The following is an 18,862-nucleotide window of genomic DNA, read 5'->3' on the forward strand; positions in this document are numbered from 1 at the left end:
ACATAAATAATACACTAGGGAAAGAGAATGAGATGGGAGAAGAGTAAGATCAGAACTGAGCAGAACACAGCGACAGACCAGGCCTACTGTTAACCACTTCCCCAGCTACAGTCCAGAGTGAAGAGGTCAAGCAGTGGTGGCCCTGGAAGGAAGTATCCATGCATATTTTTCAGGCTCAGGACACTCAGATACTCATAAAGAACAAGATTTTCATTTTCCTAGTCATCCCACAACAGGTAAGGAAGGGCCCTAATTTAAAATCAAGAGAAATATTGTCACCAGTGTAAAGAAAGACTTCGAATTCCTCCAAACACTTGACTATATTTCCCAGTTTCCAATATTTCTACAGAGAACAAATAGCACTGACGGAAAAGATTTGACAACCTGTTTATATGTACCAGTTGCTTAACTAGTTTTTCTTGCTTCTTGATTTTCTCCTGTGATAATGATTCAGGATTATTTAATAATTCATCTAAAAGGCTTAGCTAATCCCACTATCAAAACATTTTATCAGTACTCCAAAGTAAAATTCATCCCTTGAAAGAAATACATGCCAAATGAGTAACTAGACTGTAGCTTCCAAGGCTTAAACGTCTCTGTTTTTCTTTTCATACCAGTGCTTTCAGAGACAAAGATGCCACTGTAATAACACTGGGCAAGTAGGTGCTGTGCATGCATCTTACCAAAAAGAGTGTACCTTTGCTCAATATACCTCTCAATAAATGAGTATTAGAATAAGCTATAGAACAATCCAAACTAAACAAAAGACACCAAGAGCAGGCCTCAATGCATAAACTATGTTACAAAATAAGAGGCAAAACAGAATCCCCAAAAAAAAAAAATTCACCAAAATACACAAATAGATAAAGAGTAACCAAACAAAATAATCTGTATTCACAACTTGGAAAATGAAACTTGAATATCATGCACTGTGACTGGAGATAATAGTGAAAACCAAATCAGCACATTAATGTCAAGTAATTAGGTTGCTGGATGAGAAAGAGACTTGCTGCTTATTCCTTAAGGGGAAAAGAAATTAACTATTGACAAACATCAGAAAGGAATGAATAATACTTCTCTATTCATTCAACAAATCTTTACTGAGCACCTAGTTTGTGCCAGGCACTGGCTACCCAGGCTCTCATGACACTTACTATAGTGTGGGGAAGAAAGACTAATCAAAGAATCATACTAATGAATGCATAATTATAAAATAAGAGCAATAAAAAGCAATTTAGTTACCTTGAGCAAAGGTAAAGAGAAACCTAACTTATACTGGGCAAGGTAAATAAGAGAAGACCTCCTGAGGAGAGGATCCTTGAGAAATGAAATAAGTACTAGAGGGAGGCAGATAAGGTGGGAAAAAACAGTACTGGGACACATCCTAGATTTCTGACTTGTGCAACCAAATGGTTACTGGTTCCATTTACTGAGAACCAGGTCTGAGAGAGAAGATCATTACGCTTGTATTGTTAAGTGCTTGGAGACATCTAAGTGGAAATATTTAGAACGCAGTTAGATACACAGAACTAGAATACAAAGAAATCTTTCTAGAAATATGGATTTTACTTGCTATAAATATATGTGAAATATACTATAAATTTTCTCTTACTACTTAAACCATTCCAAGATTTATATTTATATATAATTTTTTTAATAACTCACTCAACAACCTCTTTGGATGATCAAGAAGAATTAAGTACCGCTCAACAAAGTATTTGAAAACTGACAAATTCTGAATTTGTCTCCTCTTAGTCATATAATTATCTTACATTCTAAGCTATTTTACAATTGCAAATTTTAAAAAAGACTATTTATTGCCAAGCGGACAGAAATAGAATATGTAAAGAAATAACATAGTATGTGTATCAGGACAAATGCTTCTGAGCTAAGGAAAGCAAGACATTATACATTAACAGATTTAGTAATACTGATACTGTCAAATACACAGCCATGATTCTATCCAATTAGGTCTTCAAAATTCCTCTATGATACATCAACTCCTACTTCTCACATCTTAACTCCTTCCAAAAGCAAAGCATGAAGGCAGACCAAGGTGGATGAATGAGGATTCTGAATAAGTTCCCTAAGAAGTGATTAGCTCCTCAGGGTAGTCAGCACTGGAGTTGCAAGTCTGAAAGAGAGACGGTAGACATGCCTATTCTTCTGGCTGCTGCTCAGGAGCATCAGGTTTATTACTGGGTACAGAAGAAACTTTATTTTTATTTAGCATTTGTGTTCTGCAAGTGGAAAAAAGGAAAAGGACTGTGCTATACATTAATAAATTGTGATGTGATAAAATGGTTATGTTTATCTGCAAGGCTATATATAGTCACTATAAAAACTATTTTAAATGTAAATTATGCACTCTGATCCCTCCCTGTATCCTACTTTAGTTTTTTATGGACCCAACCTAATAATTTACTGAAATGAGCTATTCAATTAAAATTACTTCAGTGGATAATAATAATCCTTGGACATAAATGTCCAAGGCTTTGCCACTCAGCATACTGACTCTAGGCCAAGTCACTTCACCTATATACATCATGGGGTATTGAAAGATTACACTGAGTTAATATGTATAAAGTGCTCTGTATAGTGCTTGACAGAGTACTCAAAATGAAATTTTTTATTATGTGAAATTAACTTCAAAGTATTGACATATATATATGCCAATATTTTGAAATTATTTTCAAGTAAAATCATTTCAATAAATCAATTTTAATATTGAAATCAATGGTTTCAACAAAAATTCTTCCTTTGGAGTACAATTTTGAGGTCATTGGCAATTAACGGCTAAAACTTATTGAGCACTTAAAATTAGCCCAGCACCCTAGATGTGGCTCTTCTCCCAATCACTACAGAAATGGAATCAGACATTTCTCCTTTCCTCCATCTTTGCCCAAAATTGTTGAAGCAATTCCCTTTTTACTCTTTTTACCCTTCCTCTCCAAGCTGCAAAGTCAAACAACCAATCAACCAACCTATTTTTAGTACACCTACATGTTAACTGTGGGCTCCCTTAGAAGGGCCAGCAAAGACTGTCCCTGAGCCACTTAACATTATACATCAAGCACAGTGCCTGGCATACTGTAGGTGCTCAAGCAACAGGTGAATAGTTAAGCAAAAATAAAACTAACCAACCAACGGGAACCCAGCCTATCTGATGCAAGCAGCTTTCACTAACAAATGGACTTCTTCATTTTTATTATCTCGAATTAATAGAAAAAGGTTTGACAGCAATGAAGTAGCTAGGAATGATGGGACAGATGGAGGATGAGGCTCAGGAAATAAAAAACAGAGAAAAGCAAGCTCACTTCTTCCTATCTACCATCTCCTTGCCAGACAAGAAAAAGGAGATATTATGCACTCTGGTCTATATGCATCAGTCCCATTTGCAAATTGGCAAACAACGTGGGGCCCTTCACAGGCCAAAGAAAAACTGATCTCAAGATTTTAAAATTTAATATGTCATTTTTAGAAATAAGGTGCTTTGAGTAATTTTAATGTGCAGCTTTAACTTGTTTTAAGCTTTTGATACAACTTTTTTTTCCCCCTTTTGCTCCTTCTCCCCTTCTTTTTTGCTTTTGGACACAGAATTTCAGCCAACCTCCAAGTGGGCCTGTCTGTACATTTGTAAGAGAAACAACTTACATACACCTAACTAGAGTAATACTTTGTCAAGCTACATGTCTGGATAATTTATGATACTTCTCCCTACAATTAGTGTAGAAGTATATATAGAAGTAAGTTGTGGGACCTCCCTGGTGGCACAGTGGTTAAGCATCCACCTGCCAATGCAGGGGACATGGGTTCGATCCCTGGTCCAGGAAGATCCCACATGCCGTGGAGCAACTAAGCCCATGTGCCACAACTACTTGAGCCTGCACTCTAGAGCCCACGAACCACAACTACTGAAGCCTGTGTGCTCTAAGGCCTATGTACCACAACTACTGAGCCTATGTGCTGAACTACTGAAGCCCGTGCACCTAGAGCCCATGCTCTAGGCAAGAGAAGCCACTGCAATGAGAAGCCCACGGCAATGCAACAAAGAGTAGCCCCGCTTGCTGCAACTAGAGAAAGCCCACGTGAAGCAACAAAGACCCAACACAGCCAAAAATATATTAAAAAAAAAATTTTTTTTAAGTAAGTTGTAATTTAGGTTATCAATACAAAAATAATGACACAAAGAGACATTTGTAGTAGCCCTGTACTATTTCTCAGGCATATATGGAAAAAAAAGGAAAAAAAGGTGCTCAAGAGTTAGGCAGTAGAATTATACCACCACTTTAAATATCCTAAAATAATACAATTAAAAACTATTTGTGGGGCTTCCCTGGTGGCGCAGTGGTTGGGAGTCCGCCTGCCGATGCAGGGGACGCGGGTTCATGCCCTGGTCTGGGAAGGTCCCACATGCTGCGGAGTGGCTAGGCCCGTGGGCCATGGCCGCTGAGCCTGCGCGTCCAGAGCCTGTGCTCCGCAGCGGGAGAGGCCGCAACAGTGAGAGGCCCGCATACCGCAAAAACAAAACAAAACAAAACAAAAAACTATTTGTGAAGTGTAGGTTCTAGCTCTTAGCAGAAACCTAACACAAAATCTAAGCTAATAAAACATCAAATTTTGGTATTTTATGAGAATACATTAAAGCTCCACTAAATTTCACTTAAAAACACATCATACAATCAGAATGAGATAGATTCAAAGTACTAAGCTGAAAAGCTGTCGTCAATATACTGTTAAAAGAAAGCAACTGCAGAATAACATTTTATAGTTTATAAAAAAGAAAAAATATATATAACTCAAATGAGATTAGAGAAAGATGTCAAAAGATACACATCAACCTGTTAAAACTGGTTATTTCAGGAAATTGATAAAGGAAAAAGAGGAAGAACAAATGATTCTCTCCTTTTTTTGGACATACTTCTTTCTGTATAATTTGTCTTGCTATAACAAGCAAGCATTTGTACTTAATTTTTAAATGGAAGAGAAAGTGAAAGAGAGAGATGTGTTCTTAAACTCCAGCCATTCAGCAATCGACCTATTTCAAGATGTGCTTCTACAGATGTAATATTTATTTTGTAAGTATAACTTAATACTAACATATTAAATATTCAATAAAACTCAGTAAACTTCTCCCTGCATCTTCTCCAAATAAGGAAGCAGCACACTCTCCTAAGTTGATTTGGCTGAATAATGTTATGCTACTCCTTTAGTATCTTATTAATTTTAAATGGGTACATATATAAACTCATGTTCAACAGGAAAATACTACAAAGCATTGTCACAGATGGCTTGGTTTCTCAGTGGATAGTAATCTCACATACCGTGAAACGACAACCTATTATTACTTTAATATTAAGGTCAACAGCATTGTTTTGTATGCACAACTCAATATTCCAAACATCTAAAAGCCTTTAGTCAGACCAAAATCTAGACAAAATATCATGAAAATGTTATGTCAGGACTGAAGAGATTGATGTCATTTAAAAAGTATTAATGCTGCAATACTTTAGTGCTATTATATAGCCTTCAAAAATTAACAAGAAACTAACTTCATACCTTGTTAAAGGTAGGTAATTTCTAGCCCCTAAACTGCATTTTCTTATCAAGTGGTATTTTTTATTAGCACAAATATAGATTTTATAAGAAGGAAACTTAAGCTTACATATGGTTATGAAAGCAATGCAGTTTCACTGAAACCCCATTAACCACAATAAGACTTCTTCATAGAGTCAATGCATCAATTCCCTCATATTCATGACTCACTGGTACTAGAAAAACCAGTTTGCATTCAATTTACTTACTGGAGATTGTAAGAGCATCTACCTACATACAGAAAGACAGTTTCAGGACAGGCAAAAGAAAAGGTGACCCAGGTAACACAAATTAAAAGGATGCTTCACACCTGTGATTACAGAAAGACTCGAATAATGGCATTCTCTTATAAAAGCCTGAAATACTTCAACTTATTTTACCCCAAAGAAATAAAGTCCTAAAGCACATAAAATGTTTATTAAACAATTCCTGGGTATACTGCATTATCATCTTAGTGTAACACTAAATGAAACAATTCAGCAATTCATCACTTACAGAATGGTTATTACATACAAACACTGCATGAGATACAGTAGTGATTACAATACATACTTTGTCTTTAAGGAGCTTATAATAAAGTATGATAATAGAACATGCTCACAAATGGCCAGAACCTTTCTCAACCTAAGTTATTTCATCTGAATCACAAAAGAGAGAAACTGACTTGAGCACTATTTTCTCAATTCTTTCAAGGATGGCATGTAACTAATACCATTCTAGATACATATGATGGATGGCTTAGGGTGTAATGGAAGAAAAGAATCAAAAGGCAGACAAAGTATGGAAGATAACATGTCATGTTCCAAACTTTGTATTCTTGCTGTTGGATCACTCAGAACCCTCAAATATTTTTAAGCACGGAAGTAACATAATCAGACATGTAAAATGTTACTGTATAGCAATAGTATAGATGGAGAGAGAGAACTGGAAACAAGAAGACAAGCTATGAGATTACAGAAATAATCTCAGCCTCCAGCGTAATAATGTCCTGAAAACCACAGGATCAGAAAGGATGACAAGGTACTGGAGTTCATAAATAACAGGGCTAAGAATAGGAGAAGTTGCTGTCTCCAAGGCTTTCACCCAGGATGAGGGGCAGACAGTGATAACATGAAAAAGTGTTAGAAACATAGTAGTTACAGGTTATAAAGAAAGAAGAATGGTTTATTTCTTAAAAAAAAAAAAAAAGCACAATTACTTTTTTCTATGTCTTTAACTATGATAGATGTATTTTAGAATATTTTTTATTTTAAAATAAATTAGAACCGTAATTAAAGACCAGATTTTAAAGCATGTATATCCCTGTATCACTTCTTCAAAATACTAACAAAACCAGAAGAAACTTTAAACAACTTGATGTCTTAGAAATAAAGAATCCTACCATTTAACTGCCAGAACCAGCTTATTACGAGATGTATGCAGACATGTCTTAGTCCTCCAGAATACGCTGTAAGACTGATCTTTTACCCAAAGAGAATAAAAGACTGAGATCAGACCAATGAATGAGCACAGTATATGTAATGTTAGCTTGTTCTAATGAGAATCACTGTAAATTCTCTTCAAATATAGTTCTTATTGTAGGAATGATCCATCAATAAGCTATCACCAGCCTTTAGCCAACGCTTTAAGAAAAAGTTTCCCTAAGAAAAGAGAATGACAAATTTTATGTCATTGTCTAAAAGTGAAGAAATTAGAAGGAAGATTGCTGCAGAAATGCACAACAAGAATATAAGATCTTTTCCTAACTGGTCTTGAAATTAAACTTTGAATATGGGGACATGAATATGGGGTGAAATGCAGAAGACACCTTAAGACTTCAAATGTGTAGTATGTTTCCCCTACCGACCTCTCCTGTCCCTCAAAAAAGCCTTGAATAGCTAGGGCACTGGCACTATCAACTCAGAAGCACAAGAATCTTTACCTGCAACCCAATCAATGTTCATAAACCCTATTCTAAAATGTGTGCTAAAAAATTTTAATGGAAAACAGATGACTTGTTTATTTCCCCTTCTGTCCTCTGTGAGACAATGTGATCACGTTATTGCCCACTTTAGTAGTCAAACTACTCAACATCCCCAAATAGGAAAATAAATTCACTTATAGAATGATTTTGAAATGGCAGGGATGTTTACTGAATTATCTGAAACAGCAAAAGCATCTGCTTTCTGAAAAAAGAGAGGCAGAACAGCATAAGCAGTAAGAGCAAAGCTTTAGTGTCAGAGAGTCCTTGGTTCAGATTCCAGCTCTGATACTTGTGAGCTTTGCTATGTCTCAATTTCTTTATCTATAAAATGGGGATTATAACACTACATAAACCTGTGAGGTAAAATCAGCTCAGTCCTTTCCACACCTGGCTGGTCACCAGAACTGCCTGGAAAACTTATTAGATTCATAATATCCCAGGCCCCATTCCATACTTTCAGGGGCGTGGTCCAGGAATTTGTATTTCTTAACAAATTCCAAAGATGATCCTTACATACTGGTCACAACTTGGAAATCATGGGGAAATTTTTATGTATTTTTTGTATATTTTTTATATATATATTAATACATCTATGTAACTTACCAGTACTCTAGTACACTGTAAATGTTCAATTAATGCTTGATACAATTATCAATCATTTTTTTGAAGCAGAAATAAAACTGAGCATTTTGTAACAAGATGGCCACTAAGTAATCTTGCAGAAGTAGTCTGCATAAACCTCTCACCAAAAATGAGAGTTACAGCATGACTCTATACTGTTTCAAACAGTGAAAGATGACATATATGAAGTTCCACATTGATGACAATGCTCCTTTTCCACAACACAGTTTATGACAGAAGGAAAGCATAAAGGTAGGCATGTCTTAAATTTTTCATAACAAAGCCTGACCATTCCAGGTCATTCCTTCACAAAACCTTTTTAAGTTCATTCCTTATTTTTCAGTAATTCATACAATTCATGCAAATTCACTAGAGAACACAAACACTAAATAAATGTGTACAATAACATTAACTATTGCAACAAATATCTAAAACCCACAGAGATGGATACTCATTGAACATTTCTAGTCCTTATTTATGAATAATAATGCATCTTTCCTTTTTAAAAATCCAAACCCTTGAATTAATTAGCATTTCTAAATAAAGTGGCCTCAAATATATGATATCCAGCCCTTTAAATAAAAATGTCCAACCACACTTTTTTACCAATATTTTATATAAATCAATGTTATCTATAGGGTTACATTATTATTTTTAAAGTTCTATTAAGAAACTTAACAAATTTGTTTTTAAATGTAGTTTCCAGTTTGTTTCTATCATATCACAAATCCAGGGCAAATTTAGACACTTAAATACTCTTTTTTTTTCTTTTCTTTTGTGTTAAATTCACAACAATTTAATCACTAATTAGAGACAATATAAGAAAACAAAACAAAAAAAAGTAGATCTCTATGAAGCAAACTGACTACTTTGCAAAATCATGTACAGGAAATAATCATTTTTGAAAATAGAATTATATAAGCCCAAGGTGGCATCGTTATTTATGTCATTACAATCTGCACAAATACATTTAAAATAGTCTTTGCACAAATATTTGTTGTACCCACCATCAAAGTAAGTAAAATGGAGCTTCCTAAAACCCCCTATCAATATATTTTATGCGCCAAATTTAATTTGCATTTGTCCATAACTCTTCTTTTGAACCAGCATCACAGACTTCTGAATTGATATGATTACATTCAAATTGGAGGTTTAGAAGAAAGCTCCCACATTTATTTCTGCTGGTGATCCTAATAAAGGCAACTGCTCTTAGGTTACTGAAAGAGACAGTTTCACAAATCAATGCATGTCACCAACAGTAAATACTCATTCTGTTAAATGTAGATATTAAATAAAAAATAGTTACCACCAACAGAAAGTAAAGTGTATTCTATGGACATTTTGGAGTAAACTACATATATTTATTAGGCACTAAATTTTTTAAAGTACTTCTTAAAGTGATTTTTAACAAATCTACAAGTTATCTACTAATGTTAAAAGTTAAAATATTTCAGCTGTACAAAATAGTGTGTTTACCTAATTTACTAAATGAGGAGTTTTACCTTTGGGCTTATTTCTTCATATACACATCTTACAAAGATTACAGGGATCAATGATCTAATGCCAACAGATTGCTTCAAGCACTGAGAAAGGAATATGTTATGTAAATAAAGCTTAAAGTGAAGAAGTTGTTTTGGTCATTAAATTATAAGACTTTACCATTTTCTTTTACCAAGTTTTAACCATTAATCCTAGTGGTATTAGAGAAACAAAGTTAAACCAAGAGATCCAGAAGGCTGAGGTAATCTGATCTTAAGAGTCAAAAGAAACACAAAAGAAACACAAAAAGACATCTCCAGCAATTAAACCAAAAGTTATCACGTTTCCTCTGCCTGTAGAATAATAACTACTTATATTAAAAGTCCTTGTAAAGCACTGAATCAGCTCCAACTGCCCACATGACAGAGAGTGAGGAAAACTTCATGAATTTATTGACTACCTACCCGCCACACCTATATTTTCAGATATATTCGGTGTCGAGGGAGGGAGAATCAAGGACATTAAAAAAGTTTTCAGACTTCAGTACACGTTTGATATGCTGCAAATAAAAATATATATACTTGGAACTACAAACAACACATGATGAGAACTGTTGCTCCTCTTCCCAGAGCAACAATTTTATAGATATATCCTCTTGATGCCTTTGTGAAACTTCTCTACCCCACATTCTTGGTTACCTTACTGGGTCCCTCACCATGGTTAAAAGGATTTTTTGGCAAGTAGTTTTGAAAAAGACACAAAAACTTAGGAGTGGAGGAGAAAACAGAAGGGAAAGAAAGGGCTATGATATCACTTCTCCATCATCAATTACTTCTCAAGAAAGACAGCAGAGTATATCCCACATTTTAAAGTACTATAATGACAGTAAAACTCTCCAAAGAAGAACAGGAATGGGAATACTCTTTATTCTACTCCACTTCAACCCTTAAACTTAGGACACAGAAAATTAATAAGTCTGCAAAATTAGCTATAGTTCCCATGACAATAAATATTCAAAAATTAACCCCAAAGGAAAATGATTTGTAACAATCTACTGTGGCTTCACCACAGTAATATTTCTTTAAAATGTAAAATCTAAAACAACACAAAGTACAAGACAATAACTTACTTGAGTTGGAACAAGCACAGGAGGATAAGCCATCTTATGATGCCTGTACACCCAAAATGCACAAATGACAATCCCCGCAATTAGCATAAGTGGCACCAAAGAATAGAGCAAGATGTTGTAATAGGGTGGCTTTGGTGTAACTGGATTCGATGTAGCTGTGGAAAAGAGGAGGAAGAAAACCACTCAGATTTGGTCGACAAAATTTCACAATAAATATTTATTATAGTGTCAAATTTTAGGAGAAAAAATAAAGAGTAGGAGAAGATGGGAGTAAATTATTCCATCAACACAAACATGCTTTGTTTTCAATCTACTAGTTGAACAGACATATACATTTTCCCTGTGAACTTACGTTGTGTGACTTCCATCTCCGGAAAATAAGAAAACCTTTCATTACACATATTGCCCTCACAGCAACAAAAATATACTTCAGGGCTATCTTTTTTTTCTATACAATCAGTCCTATAGACAAAAAGAGGAGAAATAATTAAAATCAACATTATTACTCTGAATCTACAATAGGTGCTTTTCTAAAGTTCTCAGAGGTAAAATAATGAATAAGTCATTTATAGTCAACTTTGAGATTTTTATTAATATTCAATAATCAATTCTTAAAAGTCAAAAATGTTCCTTGAATCCTATTATTAAATCTCATCAGAAAAATAAATCAACAGCTGATTTTATAACAATCACATTGGCTCCTTGAAACCACTTCTTTAATTTGGTTTTTAATGATCAATCTAAGGCAACCATCTTTTTTTTTTTTTTTTTTTTTTTTTTTCTTGCGTTATGCGGGCCTCTCACTGTTGTGGCCTCTCCCATTTGCGGAGCACAGGCTCCGGACACGCAGGCTCAGTGGCCAGGGCTCACGGGCCCAGCCGCTCCGCGGCATGTGGGATCTTCCCGAAACAGGGCACGAACCCGCGTCTCCTGCATCGGCAGGCGGACTCTCAAGCACTGCGCCACCAGGGAAGCCCAAAGGCAACCATCTTTTTAATTGTTTAATTAGTAGAAAAGCTTGAAGAGGAACATAAAGCCAATGAAGAAATTTGGTCTAAGAGTACTTTTACTCCCAGGAAATATAGCTTTCCCATTTTATGAATACAAAAACTGAACACTATATATAAAAGACTGTATGTGTACACATATAAATACATACCTATACGCCTATGTATACATATAAATACACAGGCACAAAATAATTCGTGTTCATATCTCGTGGCAGAACATATTTCAACATCAGAGACCTAAACCAGGCTTGGGAATTAAGCCATTTTTGCAGGAGATTTAAATTCCCTGAACACAATGAACAGGGTTAAGGGTAAGCAACAAGACCAATATGTAACAACAAACATACAGGCCCTAGTAACTCAAAAAACTGACTGGAGGTGGGGTTGACTTAAGGGGTGGGGGTGGGGGGCAGCCTTCTATATAGGACCTGAGTTACTGAAAAGACAGGGATTTAGCATCTAGATTAAATCCTAATCAACCACTAAAAAATTAGCTATACCTAGTTTTTTTTTTTTTTTTTTTTTTTTTTGCGATATGTGGGCCTCTCACTGTCGTGGCCTTTCCCGTTGCCGGACGCGCAGGCTCAGCGCCCATGGCCCACAGGCCCAGCCGCTCCGCGGCATGTGGGATCCTCCCGGACCAGGGCACGAACCCGTATCCCCTGCACCGGCAGGCGGACTCTCAACCACTGCGCCACCAGGGAGGCCCGCTATACCTAGTTTTTAAAATCAGATATTTAAATATAGCTAATAACATCAGGTAGATTTAAAGACACATTACAAATAAACTGTGAACTTTTATAATGGCTGTTAGAATAACAAGGTTGAATTTAACTCTAAAGTGAAAAGCTCAAGAAATTTCAGGGAGAAGGCAATTTTAATAAAATCAAACTTTGAAATAAAATCTATACCAATGTCTATTTAGTAGAAAGTAAAGGACAAATGAAAGCTAAATTTCTAACAATTTATAAAGAAATATTTACAAATTTAATATTTAGAATCATGAATCAAATCACAGGTTAACATGATTAAATACCTAGCCTAGTTAACTGAAGTAAATTATCAATACTTTTAGCCATTCAATTTCATTCTTTTTACCACTGTCTTTTCCTCCACACTTTGACATTTCTTGAATCTTCTTTTCCTTTCTCTTATTTATGTTACTACCTTTAATATTTGTTTTTTAATCAAATTCAGAACATAAAAGCAGAAATTCACATACTTTTAAATTGGCATTTAACCCCTAGAAACAAAGCTGATGTAGTAATTATTACTGTAAGAGCAGGCATTTGCACTGAACAACTCACTCACATTATCTAGCAAAGTATAATCTCCAGTAATACTGGTTTTAGGTGAGAAGCACAGTAGCATTTTACAATAAAAAGAACAGGGATCCCTGATTTCAACTAATTAATAAAGACAGTTTTGAATAAAGATGACCTCCAAACCTCATTTTTTCCCCAACTTCTTCCTCAATTTTTCTTTTTTTATAAATTGAGATATAATTTGCTATAACATTATATTAGTTTCAGGTGTACAACCTAGTGATTGGATATTTGCATACATTGTGAAATGATCACCACAGTAAGTCTAGTTAACATCTCATCACCACACAGTTACAATTTTTTTTTCTTGTGAATTGAACTTTTAAGATTTACTTAAAAGTTGCTAAGTTCCTTAGCAACATTCAAATATACAATACAGTATTATTAACTATAGTCACCATTACATCACATCCCCCATTATATCCCCAGGACCTATTTGTTTTATAACTGAAAATTCATACCCTTTTGACTCCCTTCACCCATTTGCCCACCCCTCACCCCCGGCCTCTGGCAACCACCAATGGTTCTCTATATATATGGGTTCTTTTCTTTTTTTTCTTTTTCTTTTTTTTAAAGATTCCACATACTAGTGAGATCATATGGTATTTGTCTTTCTCTGTCTGATTTATTTCACTTAGCATAATGCCCTCAAGGTCATCAGTGTTGTTGCAAATGGCAAGATGTTCTTCTTTTTTACAGCTGAAAAATAGTTCATTGTATACATAGACCATATTTTCTTTACCCATTCAACCACTGACAAGACACTTAGGTTGTTTCCACATCTTGGATGTTGTAAATAATGCTGCAATAAACATGGAGGTGCATATATCTTTTCAAGTTAGTGTTTTCGTTTCCTTTGGATATATACCCAAAAGTGGAACTGCTATATCACTGCTATTTTTAATTTTCTGAGGAACATCTATACTGTTTCCCTAGTGGCTCTACTTACTTTCATAACAGCAAATATCACTTAATTATCACCTCTGTTAATAAAGAAGCTAATAATCAGAAATACAGCTAAAATGTATAATTACAGAGTAATAATCCCCAGAAAATTCAAATATGTAGAAGTATATCCTAAATACTAAATATATACCTAAATGACCATTTTAATTTTCACCAAAAGTGGAGCTAATTCAATTTTCATGAGTTTATTCAACACATTTCACTATTAATCATATAAGTCCAATCAACCACAGATTCGTGGTAATCTATTAAAGCCCCTGAAAGTGGATCAGGATGTAGCTAGAGTTCCGTGAGTGTATTTAGTTATTTGGCTCCAAAAAGTCTGGTTATCTAGGATTCTGTACCTTCTGCAGTCATCAGCACCCACCCTCAGTGAAAATCCTGTGGCCCAGGCAGTTTAAGTGATCGGCCAAACATCTAGGGACACCTTGCAGAAAGATCACAGGCAGTCAATGACATATCCACTGTATTTTATTTCCAACAGAATAAAACAATTTAAACAAGATTTTTTAAATAAAATGTAGCTTTCTATGAGGATTGTGTTAGTTCTGATGTAATTCTGAATGTCAAGTTAAAATGTCTCTTGGGATAAAGAACAAAGGCCTACTCTGCAAGGAAATGTAGTGAGATCAATTTCTTCCAGATACATAAGAGGGAAACTAAAAGGAAATTAAATACTATGATTAAGCTTTATTCTCCTTCAGGATAGATTTTCAACAGATATATTCTCTCTTAAAGCAATTTTAAAAATCCTTTTTCCTTAAAATTGGTGTTAAAAAAAAACCTATAACCCTAAAACATATGGAAAGAAATGTTTCTTATTTAAAGTTCTCACTACTTGATAGATTATTCAAAGTATATTGAAGATAAAACATAAACGTGCTATATTTATTTTTTTACTTTAAAATATATATCTTGTCATTACAACATGTTATAATGGTCTTCATAATCCCATCTTAAAAAGAAACATTTAAGTGAAAATCCATACATTGATCTTTCTCCTTTTAAAAAAATGGGGGGGGGGAATGGAGGAAATGAAAATTATTCAACATTATCATAAAAAAATGTGTTCTTACCTGTCATAGCAGTTGATATCATCCAGCCAACAACCTTGCTTCACTATTTCAATGGAACCAGAAATATTCTTCCAGGTAGCAAAACAATGCCGCCGTTTGTCTTTGTCACCATAACAGGATTCAACACCAGTTCGATTGGTTCTATCTCTTTCCCAATTAGCATTATAGAAAATACACTCCTGAGTTTCTGATCTACCAAGTATAGCACCTATAAGATAATAAAACGACAACATTTAATATAACTGTATTTGTTCCTAAACAGATCGTCTCGTCTCCCAGTATATGAAACTTCAAATCTTCCTGAAATGTCAATAATTTACTGCCTTACTAGTGTTATAACACTGGGTTCAGGTTTCCAGGTCAATCTCTGTACTTTAAGTATAATAAACATAATAATAGAAAGCAACCACGTATATCACAAGGTTTCTCTGTAAAAGGCCAGTTTCACTTAAGAATGTCCTTGATGGAAAGCAGTACAATTGTTAATTTTTTAAAAATCTTGACCCTTGAGTAGACTTCTTCTCAATATTCTGTGTGACAAAAAGGGAATAACCAAAAGCACTGCTGCTACACACTGAAGTACAATGATTGCCTCCAGAAAAAGCCCTTGCATGATTGAGTTGTGAACTAAACCAACCAAGGCTATTCAGACGAGTATTTGGCAGAAATGTTCCCAAAATGAACCAAGTAAACCTGTTACTTCAAGAAAAACACCTGACAGTATGCACTGCCAATAATAAAATGTGAGTTTTCAAGCAAAAATAAGAATTTTAGAAAATTTGTATTTACCACCACCATTAGCCTGACACCTTCCCAATACTTAAAGAATTTCTGATGAGTGGTGATATTAACAAATGTGACTTTTAAATACAGAATAATGAGATGTGCCAATATTTAGAAAGTCTATATAATTCAGAGAACCAATATTTTCCAAGTGACTTATGTATGACGTTTGAAAAACACTCATGGGCAAAAGTCCATACAAAGTTCAAGATAGCCAAGTAGATTTTAACATTACAGAGGACAAAAAGTTCATTAGCGGTTTCAGATTCCACACTGTAACTAACTTTTAAGAAACTATCTCTTGTCTTACATGGAAAAGCAAGGGAACTGGAATACACAAAATAATTCTGAAAAAGATGTACAAAACAGAATTCATACTGTTTGTTTTTTTGTTGGCTGCACTGCGTGGCTTGTGAGAGATCTTAGTTCCCCACTCAGGCATTGAACCCGGGCCATGGCAATGAAAGCGCCGAGTCCTAACCACTGGACCACCAGGGAACTCCCCATATTACTTGTTTTTAAGACTTTTACTAAAGCTTCGGCAATCAAGACAGTGTGGTCTTAGTGAAAAGACAGACACATGAACCTACAGGACAGGACAGAGAATCCAGAAATAGACCCATACACATATGGTCAATTGATACACAGCAAAGGTACCAATGCATTTAGGAGAGAAAGTCAACAACTGACACTGGAACAACTGGACATCTATATGCAAAACAAAGAACCTCACCTCATATCAACTCATAGCTCATGCTATATACAAAAATTAACTCTAAACACATCACAAACTCAAAATAAAACCTAAAACTATAAAATTTCTAGAAAAAAGTGAAAAATATGGTGACCCTAAATTATGAAAGATTTCTTAGAACACAAAACACATGAGCTACAAAAGAAAAAACTGGTAAGTTGAACTTCATTAAAATTGAAACTTCTCTTTGAAAGTTAAGGAAAAAAATTCAGACTGGGAGCAAATACTTGCAAAGTATATACCTTAAAAATAACTGATATTCAGAAAATATAAAGACCTCTCACAACTCAACAATATGAAAACATACTACCCAATTTCTAAAAACTGAACAAGAGATTCAAAGAGATGCTTTATCAAAGAGATATGAACGGGAAATACTACATAAAAAGATATTCAGTATCACTAATAATCCACAATTATCTTAAAAAAGGATTAAAATATTCCTCACTTTTCTAACTATGTATCTGTGTATGGCCAAATTTCCTTCATATCAAAGCAACACAACGGATTGTTGTATCACAACAAACTGAGTGGAAAAAACAGATTTAAGAATCCAGTTGTCTTCTACTAAAACAATTATAAAGAGATCTGTAACAATTTCACTAATTTTTTTGTTGTCTTGGAAAATATTTTTCATAAAAATCTATTCTTTTGTTAACATATAATGGATTTATTGTCACTTCTAAATAACTTTTTTTTAAATTTTCTGCCTTAATTTCTAATATGATGAATACTTACAGATGCAAACCACATAAAAACCCTTTGGGGTAAGTCTAAAGAAGTTCTGAGACCAAAAAAGTTTGAGAACTGCTGCTCTACAATGCTCTAGCACAGAGATATAATTATAAGCTGATAAAATCTGTGGCAGTAATGGTGCTGTGGACTCCTCAACTACGGAAGAAATAATAGTGTGAGCGGACATGTAAACTATGGCTGGTAACTCTATGTCCATTGTATTTTATAAAAGAAGGGCTGCTACTACTATTCATCTGTATATAAACAGTAGCCATTTTGTAAATTATTCCTTTTCAGAAACCTGTTGAAAATAACAGCAAATTAAGTTTCCTCCTTTACTAAATAACCACAAAGCAATCATACTCTGCCCACGTTATCTCAAAACAGGGGATGGCAAACTTTTTCTGTAAAGGGCCAGAGAGTAAATATTTTAGCTTTTGCAGGCCATATGGTCTCTTTCACAACTACTCAATTCTGCCGTTGTAGCACAAAAGCATCCAGAGGACAGTAAATGAATGAGCAGTTACATTCGAATAAAACTTTATTTACAGACAGTGAAAATTAAATTTCATGTAATTTTTACATGACACAAAATACTATTCTTTTTTTGATTTTTTTTCCCAACCATTTAAAAATGTAAATATTCTTAGTTCACAGGCTGGATTTGGCCCACAGGCTGTGTGGTCAGCTACCTCTTTTTTTTTTTAAGATTTTTTTTTCTTTTTGATGTGGACCATTTTTAAAGTCTTTATTGAATTTGTTACAATATTGCTTCTGTTTTAAGTTTTGGTTTTTTGGCAGCGAGGCATGTGGGATCTTAGCTCCCCGACCAGGGATCGAACCCACACTCCCTGCATTGGAAGGTGAAGTCTTAACCACTGGACTGCCAGGGAAGTCCTGGTCAGCTACCTCTTGAAACAACACCCTAATTCCCACAGTCTAGTTAACCTGCCTTTCGTTTGTTTTGTTTGTTGGGGAGGAGTCTTCTGTGAACTATCACTTGTGTAATTCATGTTAAAAACCACTATTAATTATTTTTAATTTCCAAAAGAAGACTCCATTGAAGCATAGGAATAACACTTGAACTAAATAAAACTGACCTCCCAAAAAAGAACATTGCCTATAACAAAAATACCAAATAAGTTTTATCTTTGGCGTCAATTCCCATCAATTAAGAGTGGCTGCCAGGAGCCATGTACTGAGAAAGATTTTGAGGTAAAGGGTTTTGAAATTAGTACAGAAGGAGTGGGGAAAACATCAGTATCTTTTCTTCGCCACCTCTGGTCTTGAAAAAAGATAAACAAATGACTATTTTATTTCTTTTTAATACTTCTTAATATATATAAATATATAAATATAAATATATATATATATATATATATATATATATTTTTTTTTTTTTTTTTTTTTTTTTTTTTTTTTAAGG

At 34.5% G+C, this 18,862-nt stretch overlaps 1 protein-coding gene across 3 annotated transcripts in view; it reads right to left on the minus strand.

Moving 5' to 3' along the window:
- ACVR2A (activin A receptor type 2A) overlaps positions 1–18,862 on the minus strand; it is an 88,862-nt gene that overhangs the window by 22,491 nt on the left and 47,509 nt on the right. For 2 of the 3 annotated variants that reach the window (XM_007454553.1, XM_007454552.1), the window contains 3 exons: positions 15,165–15,372; positions 11,140–11,249; positions 10,788–10,942 (listed from right to left, as the gene is read on the minus strand). In XM_007454553.1, the coding sequence (XP_007454615.1) occupies positions 10,788–10,942; positions 11,140–11,249; positions 15,165–15,372 (473 nt within the window). The remainder of the gene's footprint in view (positions 1–10,787; positions 10,943–11,139; positions 11,250–15,164; positions 15,373–18,862) is intronic. The other variant, XM_007454554.1, reaches the window with a different exon arrangement.

The sequence above is a fragment of the Lipotes vexillifer genome, unplaced genomic scaffold, assembly GCF_000442215.2.
Source record: "Lipotes vexillifer unplaced genomic scaffold, Lipotes_vexillifer_v1.1 scaffold335, whole genome shotgun sequence".
NCBI lineage: Eukaryota > Metazoa > Chordata > Mammalia > Artiodactyla > Lipotidae > Lipotes > Lipotes vexillifer.